General features: G+C 49.3%; 1 protein-coding gene across 1 annotated transcript; it reads left to right on the plus strand.

Annotated features, from left to right (window-relative positions):
- The first annotated feature begins 5236 nt into the window (after nucleotides 1-5236).
- On the plus strand, nucleotides 5237-7633 carry LOC125556197 (cyclin-D4-1-like). Its single transcript, XM_048718979.1, has 6 exons — nucleotides 5237-5705; nucleotides 5802-5888; nucleotides 5986-6084; nucleotides 6176-6377; nucleotides 6472-6584; nucleotides 6806-7633. Exons 1-6 carry the CDS (start codon nucleotides 5415-5417, stop codon nucleotides 7073-7075), a joined length of 1062 nt encoding a protein of 353 aa, XP_048574936.1. The 5' UTR covers nucleotides 5237-5414; the 3' UTR covers nucleotides 7076-7633.
- The last annotated feature ends 13861 nt before the right edge of the window (nucleotides 7634-21494 follow it).

Raw genomic sequence — 21494 nt, forward strand, 5'->3', positions numbered from 1 at the left:
GAAGGTCACCAATGCGGCGCGGACGAAGAAGGGCAAAACATCCGCGAAGAATTTCACATGTTTGTGTCAAATTGTTTATGTTAAATTTCACATGTTCATTTTTGTTCAAAATATCATATATGCAAAATGTCCAGCGAGTCGCGCGCACTGTATTTTTGCGCTCTGCTGGAGCGGCGCGCGCGCTGCATTATAGCGCGGCTGCTGGAGGCAGCGCAGGCGGGCGCGCAAAACCAACCGCAGCAGGCGCGGTAAACAGATTTTTTACGCGCGATGCTTAGCGCGGCTGTTGGAGATGCTGTTATACACGCCCTGCGCTGCACCTAACTTGCCGCGGGCGGGGCGGTGGTCACCACCAACCCAGGCCGGGCGGGCGTTAAATAACACGCAACGAAAGGCGTTCCTCGAATGGTCAGGCGGCCATTTCGAGAGCTCGGATCTCGACGGAGCAGTCATCCATCGTCCTGCTCGTCTCTTGGACCATGTCATGCATGCAGGCAGCCGGGCAAAGCGAGTGTGAGCGGGGGACTTGGCCTTGGCTGCGTCCCGCCACAGTACGTGGGCGATCGATCGTATCGTATGGCCACCGTGAGTGAGAACACGCACATCAACGTCAATGCTGTGCCCGGCTGCGTGAGACTGTGGCGCAGATAAAAGTGACTGCCACAGTGATGGCGCCGTATGCCTGCCTACAGTCCTATGCGTATGTACAATTGTACATATACGCACGTACACATGGACGATACCGTTGCCGATCCAACGGGGTACTTTACGGGTCACACACTCACACTCACCGGAGACTGGCCGGGTGTATAGGATCCGTTCCGGCAGGAGGAAAGAAACCGTTATAGGAGGGCGCGCCGTGCGGAGCCCGAGCAATAGCATACTCAAAGATCGTTCCTGGCTGGCTAGCTAGCTCGTCGAAACGGGGGCCAAAGGTTAAAGCTGACGCGTGCGTGCAGAGCACGGCCGCGCGCGTGACCGCGGCGGTCGGCCGGGCGGGAATCCGAGGGCTTGCCCGCGCGCACCGGAGGCCGGCCGGTGGCCGACGACAGGGCGAGCGAGCAGCGGCAACCAAGGAGTGCGTCGTGCAACAATAAGGTGGGCGTCACCACAGTGCTGCGATTTCATGGCTGCAGTGGCGGTGCAGGGAGGGGGCTGATCACAGGTGAACAGTGGCACAAACCGGGGCCGGCAAGCCTGGTTCTTCTCTGTGCGGTCAAAGGGGTCGTTGGGTCCTGGCTAGCACTAGAGCTGCGTGAGGCTCTGCGTTGCAATTCAATGGCTTAATGGCTTAACGGAGTGGTACGACCAATGATGAGTGAATTATTGTTACATTTTATTCGCCGTTTGTTGCAAACCGAGTTGAACTTAGTCGGCTTTAGAAAGCGGAGTTGGATCACATCACATTTACTAGAAAATAATATTAGTTTTGGCTGGATCTTAATCGATTGAGGGAAAACTATGCGCTCTGCCCACGATAAGAGGCAACATAACGAAACCATAGACTCTTCCTCACGTCATTCACAGCTCCCCTCCCCCCGTCGCCCCTCGCGCGGGCGACCGAGGGGCTCCACCCCTAGCCGCCGGGTCACCACCCTTTCCTCTCCCTCTCCTCTGTCGCCACTGGTGGTAGGCGCCCGGCTTAGCCTGTGCATGCGCCGGCGGCGGCGGAGGCACTCTTCTCTCGCGAGTCAAAGGATGATGCGGGGCTCCCTGGCTCGAGGGTGTGATCCCGATCTGGGCTGTGGCGGCGCCAATCTAGATCATGACGGCCCAGATCTGGACTTCGTGGTGCGGCGTCCTATTGGCGGCTATGATTGCAGTGCTGGCGCTGCCCCTCCCGACCTAGGGCGGAGGGACTTGGATCTGAGGCGGCGGCCCCGAGGTTGGCCTCCCTGTCCTATGGCGCGGCAGGGCGGGTGGGCTGCCGGGGATCGGGTCGGATGGCCGACGATCCATCGGCGTGTTGGTGCCGCGGCTTGTTGCCTCGGTGGCCAACGGCGTCGAGCTGCTTCTTCCTCCAATACTTGCATTGTGCACTCCGTCGTAGCGAACATGGCTACGCTGCTTGCCGGTCATCGGATGGGGCGGAGCGGGAGGGGGGGATTCGGATTGGGATAATCCCCTTGTCGGCTCCTGCCGACCGCGACGGCGACGACGCCCGAGGGTGTCGTTTCTCTTCTTGGAGATGTCATTCGGGTCCGCCTCACCTTTTCCTACTCCACGGTTTCTCTGGGTGAAAACCTTAGGGCGGCGACGGCGCTCATGGCGCCGTCTCCTTCTTGAAGGCGCCGTCGAGAGAGCTAAGTGGTCGCGGGCACGACTCGTGTTCGTGGGCAGTTGCAATTGGCGTGCCCCTCTTCCTCCAGGAGGCATCTGCTTCGGGGAAACCCTGGATCTAGGTCTCCTAGATCGTATGATGATGGAAACTATGGTGACGTTCTCCCTCTTGAGGGCATCGTTTTGGAGCAGGTGCTGATTGGAAGGGCCCAAAGGCAGAGCGGGGCTTCATCTTCCGCATCGATGACGGCGGGTCTCGGCAGCGTGGCGGAGTGGAGGCTCGGCTTTCGATGCGGGTTGATGGACTCGCATAGGAGGGTGACATTGTCTGGCGTCGATGGCAGAGAGGCCTAATAAGTTGGGTGCAACATTTCTGCTCTGAGGATGGATCGATGGAAGATGGAGGTGAGGGCTCTTGCAGCGTGCGGTGCTCACTTGGAGTGTGTCGGACCGGTGTGTGACCCAGTCTAGGTAGTGACTTGGATGGGGCATCCGCCTTTAGATGTTAGGCTTTGGTGCGATGTCTATTTCGTATTAGATTCGGACAAATCCCCCCCCCCCCCCCCCCCCCGTCATCAAGGGATGGGAGTAGCAAGAGGCGTTGCCAAGATGGTGGCTTCAGGCTTATTGTTGTATTACCTTATAAGGTCTTTGAAAATAATTAATAATATGGGTGCATGCATCGTCCAGATGCGGAGACCGGAGGTATATTCTCCTTTTCAACAAAAGAAAATGCGCTCTGCCCTCGAGCGTGCAACTCTACTTGCACAGAAAAAATAGAAACATGAGAAAAAGACATAAAATGTACACCAAAAACTAGAAAATAAATAAATCTACACAACTAATTGCGCAGGTCCAATGGTTCAAGGGTTGATGGAGAATAGTTATTTCATAATCGATTGAGAAATGGTAACTCGCTAAGCAATTTAGCACGTCATTTTATGGGTAAGGCTCTTGTTTCGTTATTGCATTTTCCGTGGCAATGACAAGTGGATTCAATCAACGAAATTTGCAAGCCACCGCCGACTAACTCGTCTATTGCCAAAGGCGCAACACATTTCAGGACATCGAAGCGCTATGCGATAATCACTATGGTTTCTGAGCCATCTAGAGTTTTATTTGGGGCGACTCTTTAGTAAACTTCTACTACTACTTGTTTAACGATGATGTAGCTAAAACAAGTGAATCTCAATGAAAACTTGCAGTTGAAACACAAGATGCAATTGAAACATTTTATGCAATTGTAAATGCAACATAATCAAACGCATCTTTTACTAGATTATTACCTGGTACTTCCCCTAATTAATGTGTAAATTAATTAGCAAACACAAAATAGGAAAGAGGACAACATTATCCTTTGGTCGGGTCCGGAAACTCGTGGTGTGCACCGTCTACATACACACAACCCTCAAGGTCGCCCAAACTGATTTTGTACCCCAAGCGAATGCCAAAGAGAGCCATGGTCAATCATGGTAGAACCACCACTTTGATCACTCTGGACAGATTACAACATCATTTTGAATTTTGGTAATTTTAGTGAGTACCCAGAATTTTGGAACCTCAAAATTCCAGGCCATGTTCAGACTAATTACAAATCAAATTTAAATTAGATCATTTTTGGTTAAAAATCATTTAATTTTGATTGCTTGGAATTCAAAATAATTTTTGAATATTTTGGAAAAGGTCTGAAATATTTGTGTTACAAAAATTGTAAACCTTGGTGCTCGAGGGAGTTCAAATGAATCTTGACGCCACAAAATAGCATAAAGATCAAGAAGAAGAGTTTTCATGGGCGAACACTCGCTAACATCATAGCAGATAGGCCTTGCCGAGCTCTAAAAAAAGCTAGTTGATTAATGGTAAACTACTTATCATGTTCTTTGCATAGAGCTCCGCTTTTTAGAGCAAGAAACCTGACAAAACCGGAGGAACGTATATATAAACTCAGATCAAAATATGGCCAAATCAAGTATGCACATCTACTGCATCGAGATATGTGTATATTTGAACTTCTAATAGTTGGAACTTATCTTCTTTTTTGAGAATATGCAACTTATCTAAGTTATATCAATATAACTATGATAATATATATTGTGTGTTAATAAAATTGAAGGTTATTTTGGTGAAAGAGAGGAAAAAAAGGAGAGAAATGTTATCTCGCAAACGCCTAAACTTGTCATGCCATGCCAACTAAAGTTGCGGGATTTGCCGTGATCGGAGTCAGAAGTTGCCATCCACCATGAAAAAAAAGGCAGAAAATTGACACGTTGTGCACAGACATATTGCCATCCATTCGGTCGTTATCCGAGGGCTTTGAGGGCATTCGCTGGGAGCCATAAAAATGTGATGTCCCCGGGGAATTGGTGTTCGAAAATAAACTGCACAGTCCGATCCGAATTAATTAACATAGCCTCTATTCAATGTAATCTTAGAGTTGTAAATTTTGCTGAAAGTCCCCTCCACAGAAGAAGCATCATGATCATATGTTAGTTGTCATCCGTTAACGCCTTGCTCAACTCGACAAACAAAGGCAAGGTGTTATTGTCGCTCTCGTCACATGTGTCCGTTTCTTCCCTTTTTTTTTACCCGTCATCATCTTCTCTAATCATCATATTTCGTCACCGGCAGCACACAGTATCTCTTTTTACGCGTACTACATGCCAGACCGCAACGGTAAAAGCAATATGCAATAGGAAAGAAAAACGATCAAAGAAGAGCGCAGGAATTCACTCACGCAAAAGGAAAACAGTCGTAAAAAAAGGGCCAGATAGAAAAGCAATGCGGCGCCTCAAAGTACAAACTCGGAAAGAAAAGGGGTTCAACGAGCGAAAGCGGCATGGAAAATTTTGGCTGCTCGGGTCAGCGCCCCCGCTTCCCGCTTCCGTTGCCGTCTTTACCTCTTGCCCAAAATACCCTCCGTTGTCTGCACGCCGCTACGTACAAAAGACCCGTCCCCCACTCCCTCATCCGCCCCTCCCCTCCTCTTCCTCCTCCTCCGCTTCCGCACCTCACCCGCTCCCGGCCAGAGGCGGAGCACGAGCCGCACGAGGTCCGTCGAGGAGGAGGACTGGAGGAGCAGACCGTGTATCGTTGCACTATCATTTACCAGGAAGGAAGCGCCGGCCAGCAGACTGATGGCTCCCAGCTACGAGATGGCCGCCTCCATCCTGCTCTGCGCCGAGGACAGCAGCAGCATCTTCGGCTTCGGCGACGAGCAGGAGGCGGCGGTGGGAGCGAGGGCGAGCGGGTCGCCGTACTGCGGCGGCGAGCTGGCCGTAGAGTTCCCGCTGCCGTCCGAGGAGTGCGTGGCCCGCTGGGTGGCGACGGAGGCGGAGCACATGCCCAGGGAGGACTACGCGGAGCGGCTCCGCGCCGGGGGCGTGGATCTCCGCGTGCGGATGGACGCCGTCGACTGGATATGGAAGGTGCGATCTCTTTCCTTAATCGACGCGAGCTGCCTGTCCGTCTCGCTTCTGATTCGCCCCCGTTCGCGTTGATGTTAACCATCGGTGTACCCGCAGGTTCATACGTACTACGGCTTTGGCCCTGTGACTGCCTGCTTGGCCCTCAACTACATGGACCGCTTCCTCTCGCTCTACCAAATACCGGTAACGAGGAGATACGTCCACCTATGAACATGGCGGGCATTAATGCACGCCACGCCATTGCAGCGCTGATTCATGTGAACCTCGCTCGTGTTTACAGGAGGGCAAGGCTTGGATGACGCAGCTGCTATCGGTGGCGTGCCTGTCTCTTGCCGCCAAGATGGACGAAACCTCCGTGCCTCAGTCCATCGACCTGCAGGTGAGATGATAATCTAATGACGATGAAGCCTGCGGTGCCCATTTGGTTGGTCTGAAGATCTTGTAATGACCAAAGCACTGTGTTCGACCAGGCCGTGGACGCGCGGTACGTGTTCGAGGCGAAGACGATCCAGAGGATGGAGCTGCTGGTCCTGAGCACGCTCAAGTGGCGGATGCAGGCCGTCACCCCCTTCTCCCACCTCGACTACTTCCTCCACCAGCTCAGCGGCGGCAATGCGCCGTCGAGGCAGGCCGTCCGGGACGCCACGGAGCTCATCCTCTGCATATCCAGAGGTGCGCACGCACGCAACGTCTTTTTGGTTGGCACATCGATCTCTGTCAGAGATGCGTCGGCCATTTCAACAAAATCTAACATTGTGGATGACAGGGACGAGCTGCCTGGAGTTCCGGCCCTCGGAGATCGCCGCGACGGTGGCCGCCGCCGTGGCCGGGGAAGAACCCGCCGCCCACAAGCCGGCCTGCTGCACCCACGTAGATAAGGTGAGACGCGCACGCAACGCTTTTTTTTTGTCTGGGCACCACGTCTCATTTACTGCGTCGCAGCGCGGTTCTTGGCCTTTTGGACCTGCATGCAGAAAAAAGTCACTGCAGTCGTCCCTGTAGCCGCGCGTACTTCTCCAGACACCATGCAGGGAACGCGTGAGCCGCATTTACGCTCTGTAATGTAACATGGCGACTTAATGGCTTGTTGCTTTCTGCAGGAGCGGGTGCTGAGTTGCCATGAAGCCATGATCCAGGCCACCGGCGCCGCCGTGCCGCCACCTAAAACCGCAGGCCTGATGGGCAGCGCCTACTCCCCCGCCATGTCTGCCCCCCGGAGCCCCACCGGGGTGCTCGACCTGGACGCCGGCTACGTCAGCTGCACAAGCGACGGCGCCAGCACGGCGACCACCATGGCATCGTCGCCGCCCGCGAGCTCTGGCTTCGACAGCTCCCCGGTCAGCAGCAAGAGGAGGAAGATCAGCCGATGATGATCAGGACGATGATAAGCTCTACAACCCTACCGGTCTAACCCCCAAAAAAATCTTGATAGCTTGATTAAAGGTCACTTCTGTGCGCGCCCATCATCATCGTCGTCTCTCGGTGGGCAAGTCAAATGGTTTGGATCGACTACGATGGCTGTGGGAGCTTTTGATGCCGCTGAAAGGCAGCTGAAAGGACCAAAGGCAGCGCGCTGTGGACATGACAGGAGAGCAAAGACGTCCATGGATGGATGAATAAAAGACGGGCCAGATTCTGAAGTCTGAATTACTACTACCACTCTACTAGCAGTAGGCAGCGACAACGGTGGTCGTTCCCAAAAGAGCAAAGGTTTTGTGCGAAGACAAAGCCGTGGATGCGATGAGATGGGACGCCCAAAAATAAAAAGACAGCGGCGCAACGCAAGAGCTGGTGGCAGGCACTGACTGTCCTAGCTCTGTTTTGGCGCGGCTTGAGTAGTTTGCACTGTTCTGTAATTTTCCCCTGATTTCCGTTGTGAAAATGAAAAGAAAAAAAACTGAGATAAGCAAACAAATTTTGGCGTCAAATAACGATGGCATGATTGAGATCCATGACGAGGCAATACTAGCTACATAGTACAGTAAAATGAAAACAAAAGAAAGACAAAACCCATAAGATGTGGAAGTGGGTTTTGCCTTTAGGGGTTCATGAACTATCAACATCATCTACGATCGGTTCTCTTTTTTTGCTTTGCGCTTGCTGCCATCATATAATGTTTGACCAGTTGTCTGCATAGACCGTGGAAATAAAGAGGGGAGACACTGTCTGGGCGAGCCTCGGGAACACAAGCATAAAAATAGGGCTGGTGCCATACAGTGCAGGAGGTGTTGAGAATCTGCCTAAACGAAATTAGGTTAGCTGGAGTGTATGGTCCACTCTTGGACTCGTTAAAGCTTCTCCCCGCCAAATTGCAGTTATAAAATGAGTGCAGCTAGATCTCAGTTTTTTTAGAAATATATCCCCAATAACGTGATGATGTTTTTCGCGGTCACTCGTTTGAGCGAACAACCGCATAAGAAAGTGTTCCCTCAAAAAACCACTCCCAGCAGATGCTCAAGATTGCCATGCTATAACAAATACATTTGGCATGCTATATGGCAGAAAGATTTAGCATGTTGATAAGAGAGTAATTTCCTACTAGTAAAAAAATTGTTAGAATTTTAGCAATGCCGCATAAGAGTAAATTGCCACGTGTACTTGAGATTTAGCAAAACAATATTCCCATCATATAGCAGGAGAAAATTGCCACAAATGTCTATGATTTGCCATGCTCGATGTAGGAAAGGTATTGGATGCAACTCAATCGTATTCATCGGAGTCGCGTGACAAGCCAACAATACCTAACACATCTCTAGTAGTTAGAGCATCTCCAGCCGCGTCCCCAACAGGTCCTCCCCAGGTGTTTTTGCCGCGCCGGCGCCGAAAAAGCGGCATAGTCGCGCCCCCAGGACGCCGAAAAACGCCGGCTCGGGCCTTTTTTCGGCCTGGCGGTCACAGCCCGAACCCGGCGCACTGGGGGGCAGTTGGGGGCTCCGGCGCAAGGGAAAAGCGGGGCTGGCCCACGCCGTCAGGGAAAAAGTCAAGATTTTCTTCCCCGACTCGTCTCCCACCCCCCGCGCCCTCGGCCGCCAGTAGCTTTATCTCGGCGCCGCCCGCCGCCTTTCACCACTAGATAGCCATTCCACGCCGGAAAAATAGCAGAGCTTCGCCGCGGCAGCCCCTCCAACAACAGCTAGGCATTTCCGTCCGCGGAGGGGCAGTTTAGCGGCGGGGACACGCCCACCGGGCGCAAGGTGTTCGACGATTTGCCTGCCTCGTCGATGGACTCGGATGACGAGGAAGCGCTCGCGCGCTGCTAGAGGAGGAAGCCGAGGCCGACGTCCAGGAAGAAGAGCATCTCATGGTGCTCGCTGCCCTCGCCCAGCTGCTGGCGAGCAATGAAAAGCCGCGGCGAGGTGGCTCGGCGCCGGGGCGGGTGAAAGTAAAGAACCGACATCGTCTCGAAGGCTACTGCATGCTCTACTCCGACTACTTCGCCGATGCTCCACTTCACGGCGAGAAAACATTTCGGCGCCGTTATCGGATGAGCCGAAAGCTCTTCTCAGGATTGTGAATTCCATCCGGGAGTTTGAGACTTGTTGTGTCATCTTGCACAACATGATCATCGGGAGCGAGGAAGAACACCCAGTGTTTGACACTGAACCATACTACAGGCAGGTTCCTCTAACCGAAGTTGATCACCAGCTACCGGCAACCTGGACTGCCTATCTCAGTATGCGTCAGGAGATCCGAGACTCACAGGTGCATCATCAACTGCAGCAAGATCTGATAGAGCATCTATGGAGGCTCAAGGGCGACGCCGGGCGCGACGTGTGATGAAATATGAGTTTTTATTTGTTGAACTATATAATTTGTATTGAACTATTTGTTGTTGTACTATTTTGTTGAAGTATTTGATATTTCTGTGATGAAATATGTGATAAAAAAATTTATGTGCATAATTGAACGCCGAACAACGGCGAACCACGCCGAATATGGGCCTATTGTCGCCCACATGAGCCCCTTATTCGCCGAAATGGGGCTGAAAAGTGGGCCAATTTCGGCGCCTGGGGCCGACGACTGGGCGCGAAACCGCCCCCAGTACCGATTGTATCGCCGGCTCGCCCCAGGGGCGATTTTTATGCGTCCTGGCGGGCCGAACGACTGGAGATGCTCTTAGGCTATACAAGGCTAGAGATAAGAGAGAGATCAATTGGGGATATACACAGATATGTCACGTCTAATAGTGTAAGAATGAACAAAAGATAAACATCATATGTAATCAATATAAGTGATATGATATGGCCATCATCATCTTGTGTCTTTGATCTCCATCTCTAAAGCACCGTCATGATCACCATCATCACTGACTTGACACCTTGATCTCCATCGAAGCATCGTTGTCGTCACGACAACTATTGCCTCCACGACTATCGCTACCGCTTAGTGATAAAGTAAAGCAATTACATGGCGATTGCATTTCATACAATAAAGCGACAACCATATGGCTCCTGCCAGTTGCCGATAACTGTGTTACAAAACATGATCATCTCATACAATAAAATTTAGCATCATGTCTTGACCATATCACATCACAACATGCCCTGCAAAAACAAGTTAGACATTCTCTACTTTGTTGTTACAAGTTTTACGTGGCTGCTACGGGCTGAGCAATAACTGTTCTTACCTACGCATCAAAAACCACAAACGCGGTATAGTGATTGCTTTTTGATCTTCAGAAAGAACCATGTTCATTGAATCCGATTCAACTAAAGCTGAAGAAACAGACACCCACTAGCCACCTGTGTGTGAAGCACGTCGGAACCAGTCTTGCGTAAGCGTACGCGTAATGTCGGTCTGAGCCGCTTCATCCAACAATGCCGCTGAATTAAGAATCAACTAGTGACGACAAGAAATATGCATATACCCACGCCCACAACTCCTTTGTGTTCTACTCGTGAATATAACATCTACACATAAACCTCGCTCGGATGCCACTGTTGGAGAACGTAGTAATTTCAAAAAAAATCCTACGCACACGCAAGATCATAGTGATGCATAGCAACGAGAGGGGAGAGTGTCGTCCACGTACCCTCGTAGACCGTAAGCGGAAGCGTTATGAGAATGCGGTTGATGTAGTCGTACGTCTTCACAATCCGACCGATCCAAGTACCGAACGTATGGCACCTTCGAGTTCAGGACACGTTCAGCTCGGTGTCGTCCCACGAACTCCAATCTAGCAGAGCTTCGAGGGAGAGTTCCGTCAGCACGACGGCGTGATGATGGTGATGATGATGCTACCGACATAGGGCTTCGCCTAAGCATCACTAAGATATGGCCGAGGTGGATTATGGTGGAGGGGGGCACCGCACACGGCTAAAAGATCAACTGATCAACTTGTGTGTCTTGGGGTGCCCCTGCCCCCGTATATAAAGGAGCAAGGGAGGGGGAGGCCGACCGACCCTTGCAGGGCGCACCAAGAGGAGGAGTCCTCCTAGTGGGAGTAGGACTCCCCTTTCCTAGTCCCACTAGGAGGGGGAAGGAAGGAGTGGGAGAGGGGAAAGGCAACGGGGGCGGCGCCCCCCCTTCCTTGTCCTATTCGGACTCAAGGGGAGGGGGCGCGTGGCCTGCCCTGGCCGGCCCCTCTCTCTCTCTCCACTAGGGCCCAACATGGCCCATTAACCCCTGGGGGGGGTTCCGATAACCCCCCACCCCCCCGGCACTTCGGTAAAATTCCGATTTCACCCGGAACTATTCCGATGTCCAAATATAGGCTTCCAATATATCAATCTTTATGTCTTGGCCATTTCGAGACTCCTCATCATGTCTGTGATCATATCCGGGACCCCGAACTACATTCGGTACATCAAAACACAAAAACTCATATTACCGATCGTCACCGAACTTTAAGCGTGCGGACCCTACGGGTTCGAGAACTATGTAGACATGACCGAGACTTGTCTCCAGTCAATAACCAATAGCGGAACCTGGATGCTCATATTGGTTCCTACATATTCTACAGAGATCTTTATCGGTCAAACCGCATAACAACATACGTTGTTCCCTTTGTCATCGGTATGTTACTTGCCTGAGATTCGATCGTCTGTATCTCAATACCTAGTTCAATCTCGTTACCGGCAAGTATCTTTACTCGTTCCATAATGCTACATCCCGTAACTAACTCATTAGCTACATTGCTTGCAAGGCTTATTTGATGTGCATTACCGACAGGGCCCAGAGATACCTCTCCGACAATCGGAGTGACAAATCCTAATATCGATCTATGCCAACTCAACAAGTACCATCGGAGACACCTGTAGAGCACCTTTATAATCACCCAGTTACGTTGTGATGTTTGGTAGCACACAAATTGTTCCTCTGGTACTCGGGAGTTGCATAATTTCATAGTCATAGGAACATGTATAAGTCATGAAGAAAGCAATAGCAACAAACTAAACGATCATCATGCTAAGCTAACGGATGGGTCAAGTCAATCACATCATTCTCTAATGATGTGATCCCGTTAATCAAATGACAACTCATGTCTATGGTTAGGAAACATAACCATCATTGATTCAACGAGCTAGTCAAGTAGAGGCAAACTAGTGACACTCTGTTTGTCTATGTATTCACACATGTACTAAGTTTCCGGTTAATATAATTCTAGCATGAATAATAAACATTTATCATGATATAAGGAAATATAAATAACAACTTTATTATTGCCTCTAGGGCATATTCCCTTTGTTGGAAATATGCCCTAGAGGCAATAATAAAAGCATTATTATTATATTTCCTTGTTCATGATAATTGTCTTTATTCATGCTATAATTGTGTTATCCGGAAATCGTAATACATGTGTGAATAACAGACACCAACATGTCCCTAGTAAGCCTCTAGTTGACTAGCTCGTTGATCAACAGATAGTCATGGTTTCCTGACTATGGACATTGGATGTCATTGATAACGAGATCACATCATTAGGAGAATGATGTGATGGACAAGACCCAATCCTAAACATAGCACAAGACCGTATAGTTCGTTTGCTAGAGTTTTCCAATGTCAAAGTATCTTTTCCTTAGACCATGAGATCGTGTAACTCCCGGATACCGTAGGAGTGCTTTGGGTATACCAAACGTCACAACGTAACTGGGTGACTATAAAGGTAGACTACGGGTATCTCCGAAAGTGTCTGTTGGGTTGACATGGATCAAGACTGGGATTTGTCACTTTGTATGATGGAGAGGTATCACTGGGCCCACTCGGTAATGCATCATCATAATGAGCTCAAAGTGACCAAGTGTCTGGTCACGGGATCATGCATTACGGTACGAGTAAAGTGACTTGCCGGTAACGAGATTGAACGAGGTATTGGGATACCGACGATCGAATCTCGGGCAAGTAACATATCGATTGACAAAGGGAATTGCATACGGGGTTGATTCAATCCTCGACATCGTGGTTCATCCGATGAGATCATCGTGGAGCATGTGGGAGCCAACATGGGTATCCAGATCCCGTTGTTGGTTATTGACCAGAGAGTCGTCTCGGTCATGTCTGCTTGTCTCCCGAACCCGTAGGGTCTACACACTTAAGGTTCGGTGACGCTAGGGTTGTGAAGATATGTATATGCAGTAACCCGAATGTTGTTCGGAGTCCCGGATGAGATCCCGGACGTCACGAGGAGTTCTGGAATGGTCCGGAGGTAAAGAATTATATATAGGAAGTGCTGTTTCGGCCATCGGGACAAGTTTCGGGGTTATCGGTATTGTACCGGGACCACCGGAAGGGTCCCGGGGGCCCACCGGGTGGGGCCACCTGTCCCGGGGGGCCACATGGGCTGTAGGGGGTGCGCCTTGGCCTAGATGGGCCAAGGGCACCAGCCCCTATAGGCCCATGCGCCTAGGGTTTCCATGGGGGAGGAGTCCCACTAGTGGAAGGCACCCCTAGGTGCCTTGGGGGGGAGGGAAACCTCCCCTTGGCAGCCGCACCTAGGATATTGGATCTCCTAGGCTGCGCACCCCCCCTTGGTCCTCCTATATATAGTGGGGAAGAGGAGGGACTTCATACCCCAGCCCCTGGCGCCTCCCTCTCTCCCCGTTACGTCTCTCCTTCGTAGTATAGGCAAAGCCCTGCTACTGTGACGCCCTGCATCCACCACCACGCCGTCGTGCTGCTGGATCTTCATCAACCTCTCCTCCCCCCTTGCTGGATCAAGAAGGAGGAGACGTCTCCCGTCCCGTACGTGTGTTGAACGCGGAGGTGCCGTCCGTTCGGCGCTTGGTCATCGGTGATTTGGATCACGTCGAGTACGCCTTCCTCATCCCCGTTCTTTGAACGCTTCCGCACGCGATCTACAAAGGTATGTAGATGCATCCGATGACTCGTTGCTAGATGAACTCCTAGATGGATCTTGGTGAAACGAGTAGGAAAATTTTTGTTTTCTGCAACGTTCCCCAACAGTGGTATCAGAGCTAGGTCTATGCGTAGTTCTTCTTGCGCGAGTAGAACACAATTTGTTATGGGCGCAGATTTGTCAACTTTCTTGCCGCTACTAGTCTTTTCTTGCTTCAGCGGTATTGTGGGATGAAGCGGCCCGGACCAACCTTACACGCACGCTTACGTGAGACCGGTTCCACCGACTAACATGCACTAGTTGCATAAGGTGGCTGGCGGGTGTCTGTCTCCCCCACTTTAGTTGGAGCGGTTTCGATGAACAGGGTCCTTATGATGGGTAAATAGAAGTTGACAAATCACGTTGTGGCTTTAACGTAGGTAAGAAGACGTTCTTGCTAGAACCCTAATTCAGCCACGTAAAACTTGCAACAACAATTAGAGGACGTCTAACTTGTTTTTGCAGCAAGTGGTTTGTGATATGATATGGCCAAAGTTGTGATGAATGATGAATGATCTATATGTGATGTATGAGATGTTCATGCTATTGTAATAGGAATCACGACTTGCATGTCGATGAGTATGACAACCGGCAGGAGCCATAGGAGTTGTCTTTATTCTTTTATATGACCTGCGAGTCATTGAGAAACGCCATGTAAATTACTTTACTTTATTGCTAAACGCGTTAGCCATAGTAGTAGAAGTAATAGTTGGCGAGCAACTTCATGGAGACACGATGATGGAGATCATGGTGTCAAGCCGGTGACAAGATGATCATGGAGCCCCAGATGGAGATCAAAGGAGCTATGTGATATTGGCCATATCATGTCACGTTCATTATTTGATTGCATGTGATGTTTATCATGTTTTGCATCTTGTTTACTTAGAACGACGGTAGTAAATAAGATGATCCCTCATACTAATTTCAAGAAGTGTTCCCCCTAACTGTGCACCGTTGCGACAGTTCGCTGTTTCAAAACATCACGTGATGATCGGGTGTTTTATTCAGACGTTCACATACAACGGGTGTAAGACAGATTTACACATGCAAACACTTAGGTTGACTTGACGAGCCTAGCATGTACAGACATGGCCTCGGAACACAGAAGACCGAAAGGTCGAGCATGAGTCGTATAGAAGATACGATCAACATGAAGATGTTCACCGATGTTGACTAGTCCGTCTCACGTGATGATCGGACACGGCCTAGTCAACTCGGATCATGTAATACTTAGATGACTAGAGGGATGTCTAATCTAAGTGGGAGTTCATTAATAATTTGATTGGATGAACTTAATTATCATGAACTTAGTCTAAAATCTTTGCAATATGTCTTGTAGATCAAATGGCCAACGTAGTCCTCAACTTCAACGCGTTCCTAGAGAAAACCAAGCTGAAAGACGATGGCAGCAACTATACGGACTGGGTCCGGAACCTGAGGATCATCCTCATAGCTGCCAAGAAAGATTATGTCCTACAAGCACCGCTAGGTGAAGCTCCCGTCTCACAGAACCAAGACGTTATGAACGCTTGGCAGACACGTGTTGACGACTACTCCCTCGTTCAATGCGGCATGCTTTACAGCTTAGAGCCGGGGCTCCAAAAGCGTTTTGAGAGACATGGAGCATATGAGATATTCGAAGAGCTGAAAATGGTTTTTCAAGCTCATGCCCGGATCGAGAGATATGAAGTCTCCGATAAGTTCTTCAGCTGTAAGATGGAGGAAAATAGTTTTGTCAGTGAGCACATACTCACTATGTCTGGGTTACATAACCTCTTGTCTCAGCTGGGAGTTAATCTCCCGGATGATGCGGTCATTGACAGAATCCTCCAGTCGCTTCCACCAAGCTACAAGAGCTTTGTGATGAACTTCAACATGCAGGGGATGCAAAAGACCATTCCTGAGTTGTTCTCAATGCTGAAATCAGCGGAGGTAGAAGTCAAGAAGGAACATCAAGTGTTGATGGTCAATAAAACCACTAAGTTCAAGAAAGGCAAGGGTAAAAAGAACTTCAAAAAGGATGGCAAGGAGGTTGCCGCGCCCGGCAAGCAAGCTGCCGGGAAGAAGCCAAAGAATGGACCCAAGCCCGAGACTGAGTGCTTTTATTGCAAGGGAAGCGGTCACTGGAAGCGGAACTGCCCTAAATACTTAGCAGACAAGAAGGCCGGCAAAACAAAAGGTATATGTGATATACATGTAATTGATGTGTACCTTACTAGTGCCCGTAGTAGCTCCTGGGTATTTGATACCGGTGCAGTTGCTCACATTTGTAACTCAAAGCAGGGGCTGCGAAATAAGCGGAAACTGGCAAAGGACGAGGTGACGATGCGCGTTGGGAATGGTTCCAAGGTCAATGTGATCACCGTCGGCACGCTACCTCTACATCTACCTTCGGGATTAGTTTTAAACCTTAATAATTGTTATTTAGTGCCAGCTTTGAGCATGAACATTGTATCGGGATCTCGTTTAATTCGAGATGGCTACTCATTTAAATCCGAGAATAATGGTTGTTCTATTTATATGAGAGATATGTTTTATGGTCATGCTCCTAAGGTGAATGGTTTATTCTTTATGAATCTCGAACGTGATGCTACACATGTTCATAATGTGAGTACCAAAAGATGTAAGGTTGATAATGATAGTCCCACATACTTGTGGCACTGCCGCCTTGGTCACATAGGTGTCAAACGCATGAAGAAGCTCCATGCAGATGGACTTTTAGAGTCTCTTGATTATGAATCATTTGACACGTGCGAACCATGCCTCATGGGTAAAATGACCAAGACTCCGTTCTCAGGAACAATGGAGCGAGCAACCAACTTATTGGAAATCATACATACTGATGTGTGCGGTCCAATGAGTGTGTTGAGGCTCGCGGTGGCTATCGTTATGTTCTCACCCTCACTGATGACTTGAGTAGATATGGGTATGTCTACTTAATGAAACACAAGTCTGAAACCTTTGAAAAGTTCAAGGAATTTCAGAGTGAGGTTGAGAATCAACGTGACAGGAAAATCAAGTTCCTACGATCAGATCGAGGAGGAGAATACTTGAGTCACGAGTTTGGCACACACTTAAGAAAATGTGGAATAGTTTCACAACTCACGCCGCCTGGAACACCTCAGCGTAACGGTGTGTCCGAACGTCGTAATCGCACTCTATTAGATATGGTGCGGTCTATGATGTCTCTTACCGATTTACCGCTATCTTTTTGGGGCTATACTTTAGAGACTGCCGCATTCACTTTAAATAGGGCTCCGTCGAAATCCGTTGAGACGACACCGTATGAATTATGGTTTGGGAAGAAACCTGAGCTGTCGTTTCTAAAAGTTTGGGGATGCGATGCTTATGTCAAGAAACTTCAACCTGAAAAGCTCGAACCCAAGTCGGAAAAATGCGTCTTCATAGGATACCCAAAAGAAACTATTGGGTATACCTTCTACCTCAGATCCGAAGGCAAGATCTTTGTTGCCAAGAATGGGTCCTTTCTAGAGAAAGAGATTCTCTCGAAAGAAGTAAGTGGGAGGAAAGTAGAGCTTGATGAAGTATTACCTCTTGAACCGGCAAATGGCGCAACTCAAGAAAATGTTCCTGAGGTGCCTGCACCGACTAGAGAGGAAGTTAATGATAATGATCAAGATACTTCTGATCAAGCTCCTACTGAAATTCGAAGGTCCACAAGGACACGTTCCGCACCAGAGTGGTACGACAACCCTGTCTTGGAAATCATGTTGTTAGACAATGGTGAACCCTCGAACTATGAAGAAGCGATGGCAGGCCCGGATTCCGAAAAATGGCTGTAAGCCATGAAATCCGAGATAGGATCCATGTATGAAAACGAAGTATGGACTTTGACTGACTTGCCCGTTGAACGGCGAGCCATAGAAAATAAATGGATCTTTAAGAGGAAGACAGACGCGGATGGTAATGTGACCATCTATAAAGCTCGACTTGTCGCCAAGGGTTATCGACAAGCTCAAGGGGTTGACTACGATGAGACTTTCTCACCGGTAGCGAAGCTAAAGTCCGTCCGAATTATGTTAGCAATTGCCGCATTCTACGATTATGAGATATGGCAAATGGACGTCAAAACGGCATTCCTTAATGGTTTCCTTAAGGAAGAATTGTATATGATGCAGCCGGAAGGTTTTGTCGATCCTAAGAATGCTGACAAGGTGTGCAAGCTCCAACGCTCGATTTATGGGCTGGTGCAAGCATCTCGGAGTTGGAACATTCGCTTTGATGAGATGATCAAAGCATTTGGGTTTACGCAGACTTATGGAGAAGCCTGCGTTTACAAGAAAGTCAGTGGGAGCTCTGTAGCATTTCTCATATTATATGTAGATGACATACTGTTGATGGGAAATGATATAGAACTCTTGGACAGCATCAAGGCCTACTTGAATAAAAGTTTTTCAATGAAGGACCTTGGAGAAGCTGCTTATATATTAGGCATCAAGATCTATAGAGATAGATCGAGACGGCTCATAGGTCTTTCACAAAGCACATACCTTGATAAGATATTGAAGAAGTTCAATATGGATCAGTCTAAGAAGGGGTTCTTGCCTGTGTTACAAGGTATGAAATTGAGCTCAGCTCAATGTCCGACCACGGCAGAAGAAATAGAAGAGATGAGTGTCATCCCCTATGCCTCAGCCATAGGTTCTATTATGTATGCCATGCTGTGTACCAGACCTGATGTAAACCTTGCCGTAAGTTTGGTAGGAAGGTACCAAAGTAATCCCGGCAAGGAACACTGGACAACGGTCAAGAATATCCTGAAGTACCTGAAAAGGACTAAGGAAATGTTTCTCGTTTATGGAGGTGATGAAGAGCTCGTCGTAAAGGGTTACGTCGACGCTAGCTTCGACACAGATCTGGATGACTCGAAGTCACAAACCGGATACGTGTATATTTTGAATGGTGGGGCAGTAAGCTGGTACAGTTGCAAGCAAAGCATCGTGGCGGGATCTACATGTGAAGCGGAGTACATGGCAGCCTCGGAGGCAGCACATGAAGCAATATGGGTGAAGGAGTTCATCACCGACCTAGGAGTCATACCCAATGCGTCGGGGCTGATCAAGCTCTTCTGTGACAACACTGGAGCTATTGCTCTTGCCAAGGAGCCCAGGTTTCACAAGAAGACAAGGCACATCAAGCGTCGCTTCAACTCCATTCGTGAAAATGTTCAAGATGGAGACATAGAGATTTGTAAAGTACATACGGACCTGAATGTAGCGGATCCGTTGACTAAACCTCTCCCTAGAGCAAAACATGATCAACACCAGAATTCCATGGGTGTTCGATTCATCACAATGTAACTAGATTATTGACTCTAGTGCAAGTGGGAGACTATTGGAAATATGCCCTAGAGGCAATAATAAAAGCATTATTATTATATTTCCTTGTTCACGATAATTGTCTTTATTCATGCTATAATTGTGTTATCCGGAAATCGTAATACATGTGTGAATAACAGACACCAACATGTCCCTAGTAAGCCTCTAGTTGACTAGCTCGTTGATCAACAGATAGTCATGGTTTCCTGACTATGGACATTGGATGTCATTGATAACGAGATCACATCATTAGGAGAATGATGTGATGGACAAGACCCAATCCTAAACATAGCACAAGATCGTATAGTTCGTTTGCTAGAGTTTTCCAATGTCAAAGTATCTTTTCCTTAGACCATGAGATCGTGTAACTCCCGGATACCGTAGGAGTGCTTTGGGTATACCAAACGTCACAACGTAACTGGGTGACTATAAAGGTAGACTACGGGTATCTCCTAAAGTGTCTGTTGGGTTGACATGGATCAAGACTGGGATTTGTCACTCTGTATGACGGAGAGGTATCACTGGGCCCACTCGGTAATGCATCATCATAATGAGCTCAAAGTGACCAAGTGTCTGGTCACGGGATCATGCATTACGGTACGAGTAAAGTGACTTGCCGGTAACGAGATTGAACGAGGTATTGGGATACCGACGATCGAATCTCGGGCAAGTAACATATCGATTGACAAAGGGAATTGCATACGGGGTTGATTGAATCCTCGACATCGTGGTTCATCCGATGAGATCATCGTGGAGCATGTGGGAGCCAACATGGGTATCTAGATCCCGCTGTTGGTTATTGACCGGAGAGTCGTCTCGGTCATGTCTGCTTGTCTCCCGAACCCGTAGGGTCTACACACTTAAGGTTCGGTGACGCTAGGGTTGTGAAGATATGTATATGAGATCCCGGACGTCACGAGGAGTTCCGGAATGGTCCGGAGGTAAAGAATTATATATAGGAAGTGCTGTTTCGGCCATCGGGACAAGTTTCGGGGTTATCGGTATTGTACCGGGACCACCGGAGGGGTCCCAGGGGCCCACCGGGTGGGGCCACCTGTCCCGGGGGGCCACATGGGCTGTAGGGGGTGCGCCTTGGCCTAGATGGGCCAAGGGCACCAGCCCCTATAGGCCCATGCGCCTAGGGTTTCCATGGGGGAGGAGTCCCACTAGTGGAAGGCACCCCTAGGTGCCTTGGGGGGGAGGGAAACCTCCCCTTGGCAGCCGCACCTAGGAGATTGGATCTCCTAGGCTGCGCACCACCCCCCCTTGGTCCTCCTATATATAGTGGGGGAGAGGAGGGACTTCATACCCCAGCCCCTGGCGCCTCCCTCTCTCCCCGTTACGTCTCTCCTTCGTAGTATAGGCGAAGCCCTGCTACTGTGACGCCCTGCATCCACCACCACGCCGTCGTGCTGCTGGATCTTCATCAACCTCTCCTCCCCCCTTGCTGGATCAAGAAGGAGGAGACGTCTCCCGTCCCGTACGTGTGTTGAACGCGGAGATGCCGTCCGTTCGGCGCTTGGTCATCGGTGATTTGGATCACGTCGAGTACGCCTTCCTCATCCCCGTTCTTTGAATGCTTCCGCACGCGATCTACAAAGGTATGTAGATGCATCCGATGACTCGTTGCTAGATGAACTCCTAGATGGATCTTGGTGAAACGAGTAGGAAAATTTTTGTTTTCTGCAACGTTCCCCAACACCCTTCACGCCGCTGATGAGGGATGCAAATATAGTTGCACATCGGTGACGGATGTACGATAGTTGGGGGTGGTCGATGGACATGTGTGTAACTACAATTGCGTGTGTGTGGGGGGAGGGGGGCTGTAGATGTGCAATTGCGCTAGGCCAGAGTGTGAGAAATTGCAATTTCGCATGGGCAATAGATGTGCAATTGCACTAGGCTTGCGGGCCGCGGTATGCGGTGCGTGTGAAAGGATACAACTGTAGTTGCACATAGCCGAGAGATGTGCGTTTGCGCCAAGATAGAGGGCGTGTAATTGTAGTTGGGCTAGGCCAATCACCATGCAACGGTACTTGCACGTGGCTGCAGTTGTGCAAGCTACTCGCAAAAAATAAAAATAAAAAGAGTAAAATTGCACGAAGAAAAACCCAC

This window comes from Triticum urartu, chromosome 5 (genome assembly GCF_003073215.2).
Source record: "Triticum urartu cultivar G1812 chromosome 5, Tu2.1, whole genome shotgun sequence".
NCBI lineage: Eukaryota > Viridiplantae > Streptophyta > Magnoliopsida > Poales > Poaceae > Triticum > Triticum urartu.

What these genes read in the sequence shown, in the direction of transcription:
- LOC125556197 (XM_048718979.1), top strand. Translation starts at nt 5,415, where the DNA reads ATGGCTCCCAGCTACGAGATGGCCGCCTCCATCCTGCTCTGCGCCGAG. An exon ending in CCGTCGACTGGATATGGAAG is followed by an intron (nt 5,706 to 5,801) that starts GTGCGATCTCTT and finishes GTGTACCCGCAG; the next exon opens with GTTCATACGTACTACGGCTT. An exon ending in GCTGCACCCACGTAGATAAG is followed by an intron (nt 6,585 to 6,805) that starts GTGAGACGCGCA and finishes TGCTTTCTGCAG; the next exon opens with GAGCGGGTGCTGAGTTGCCA.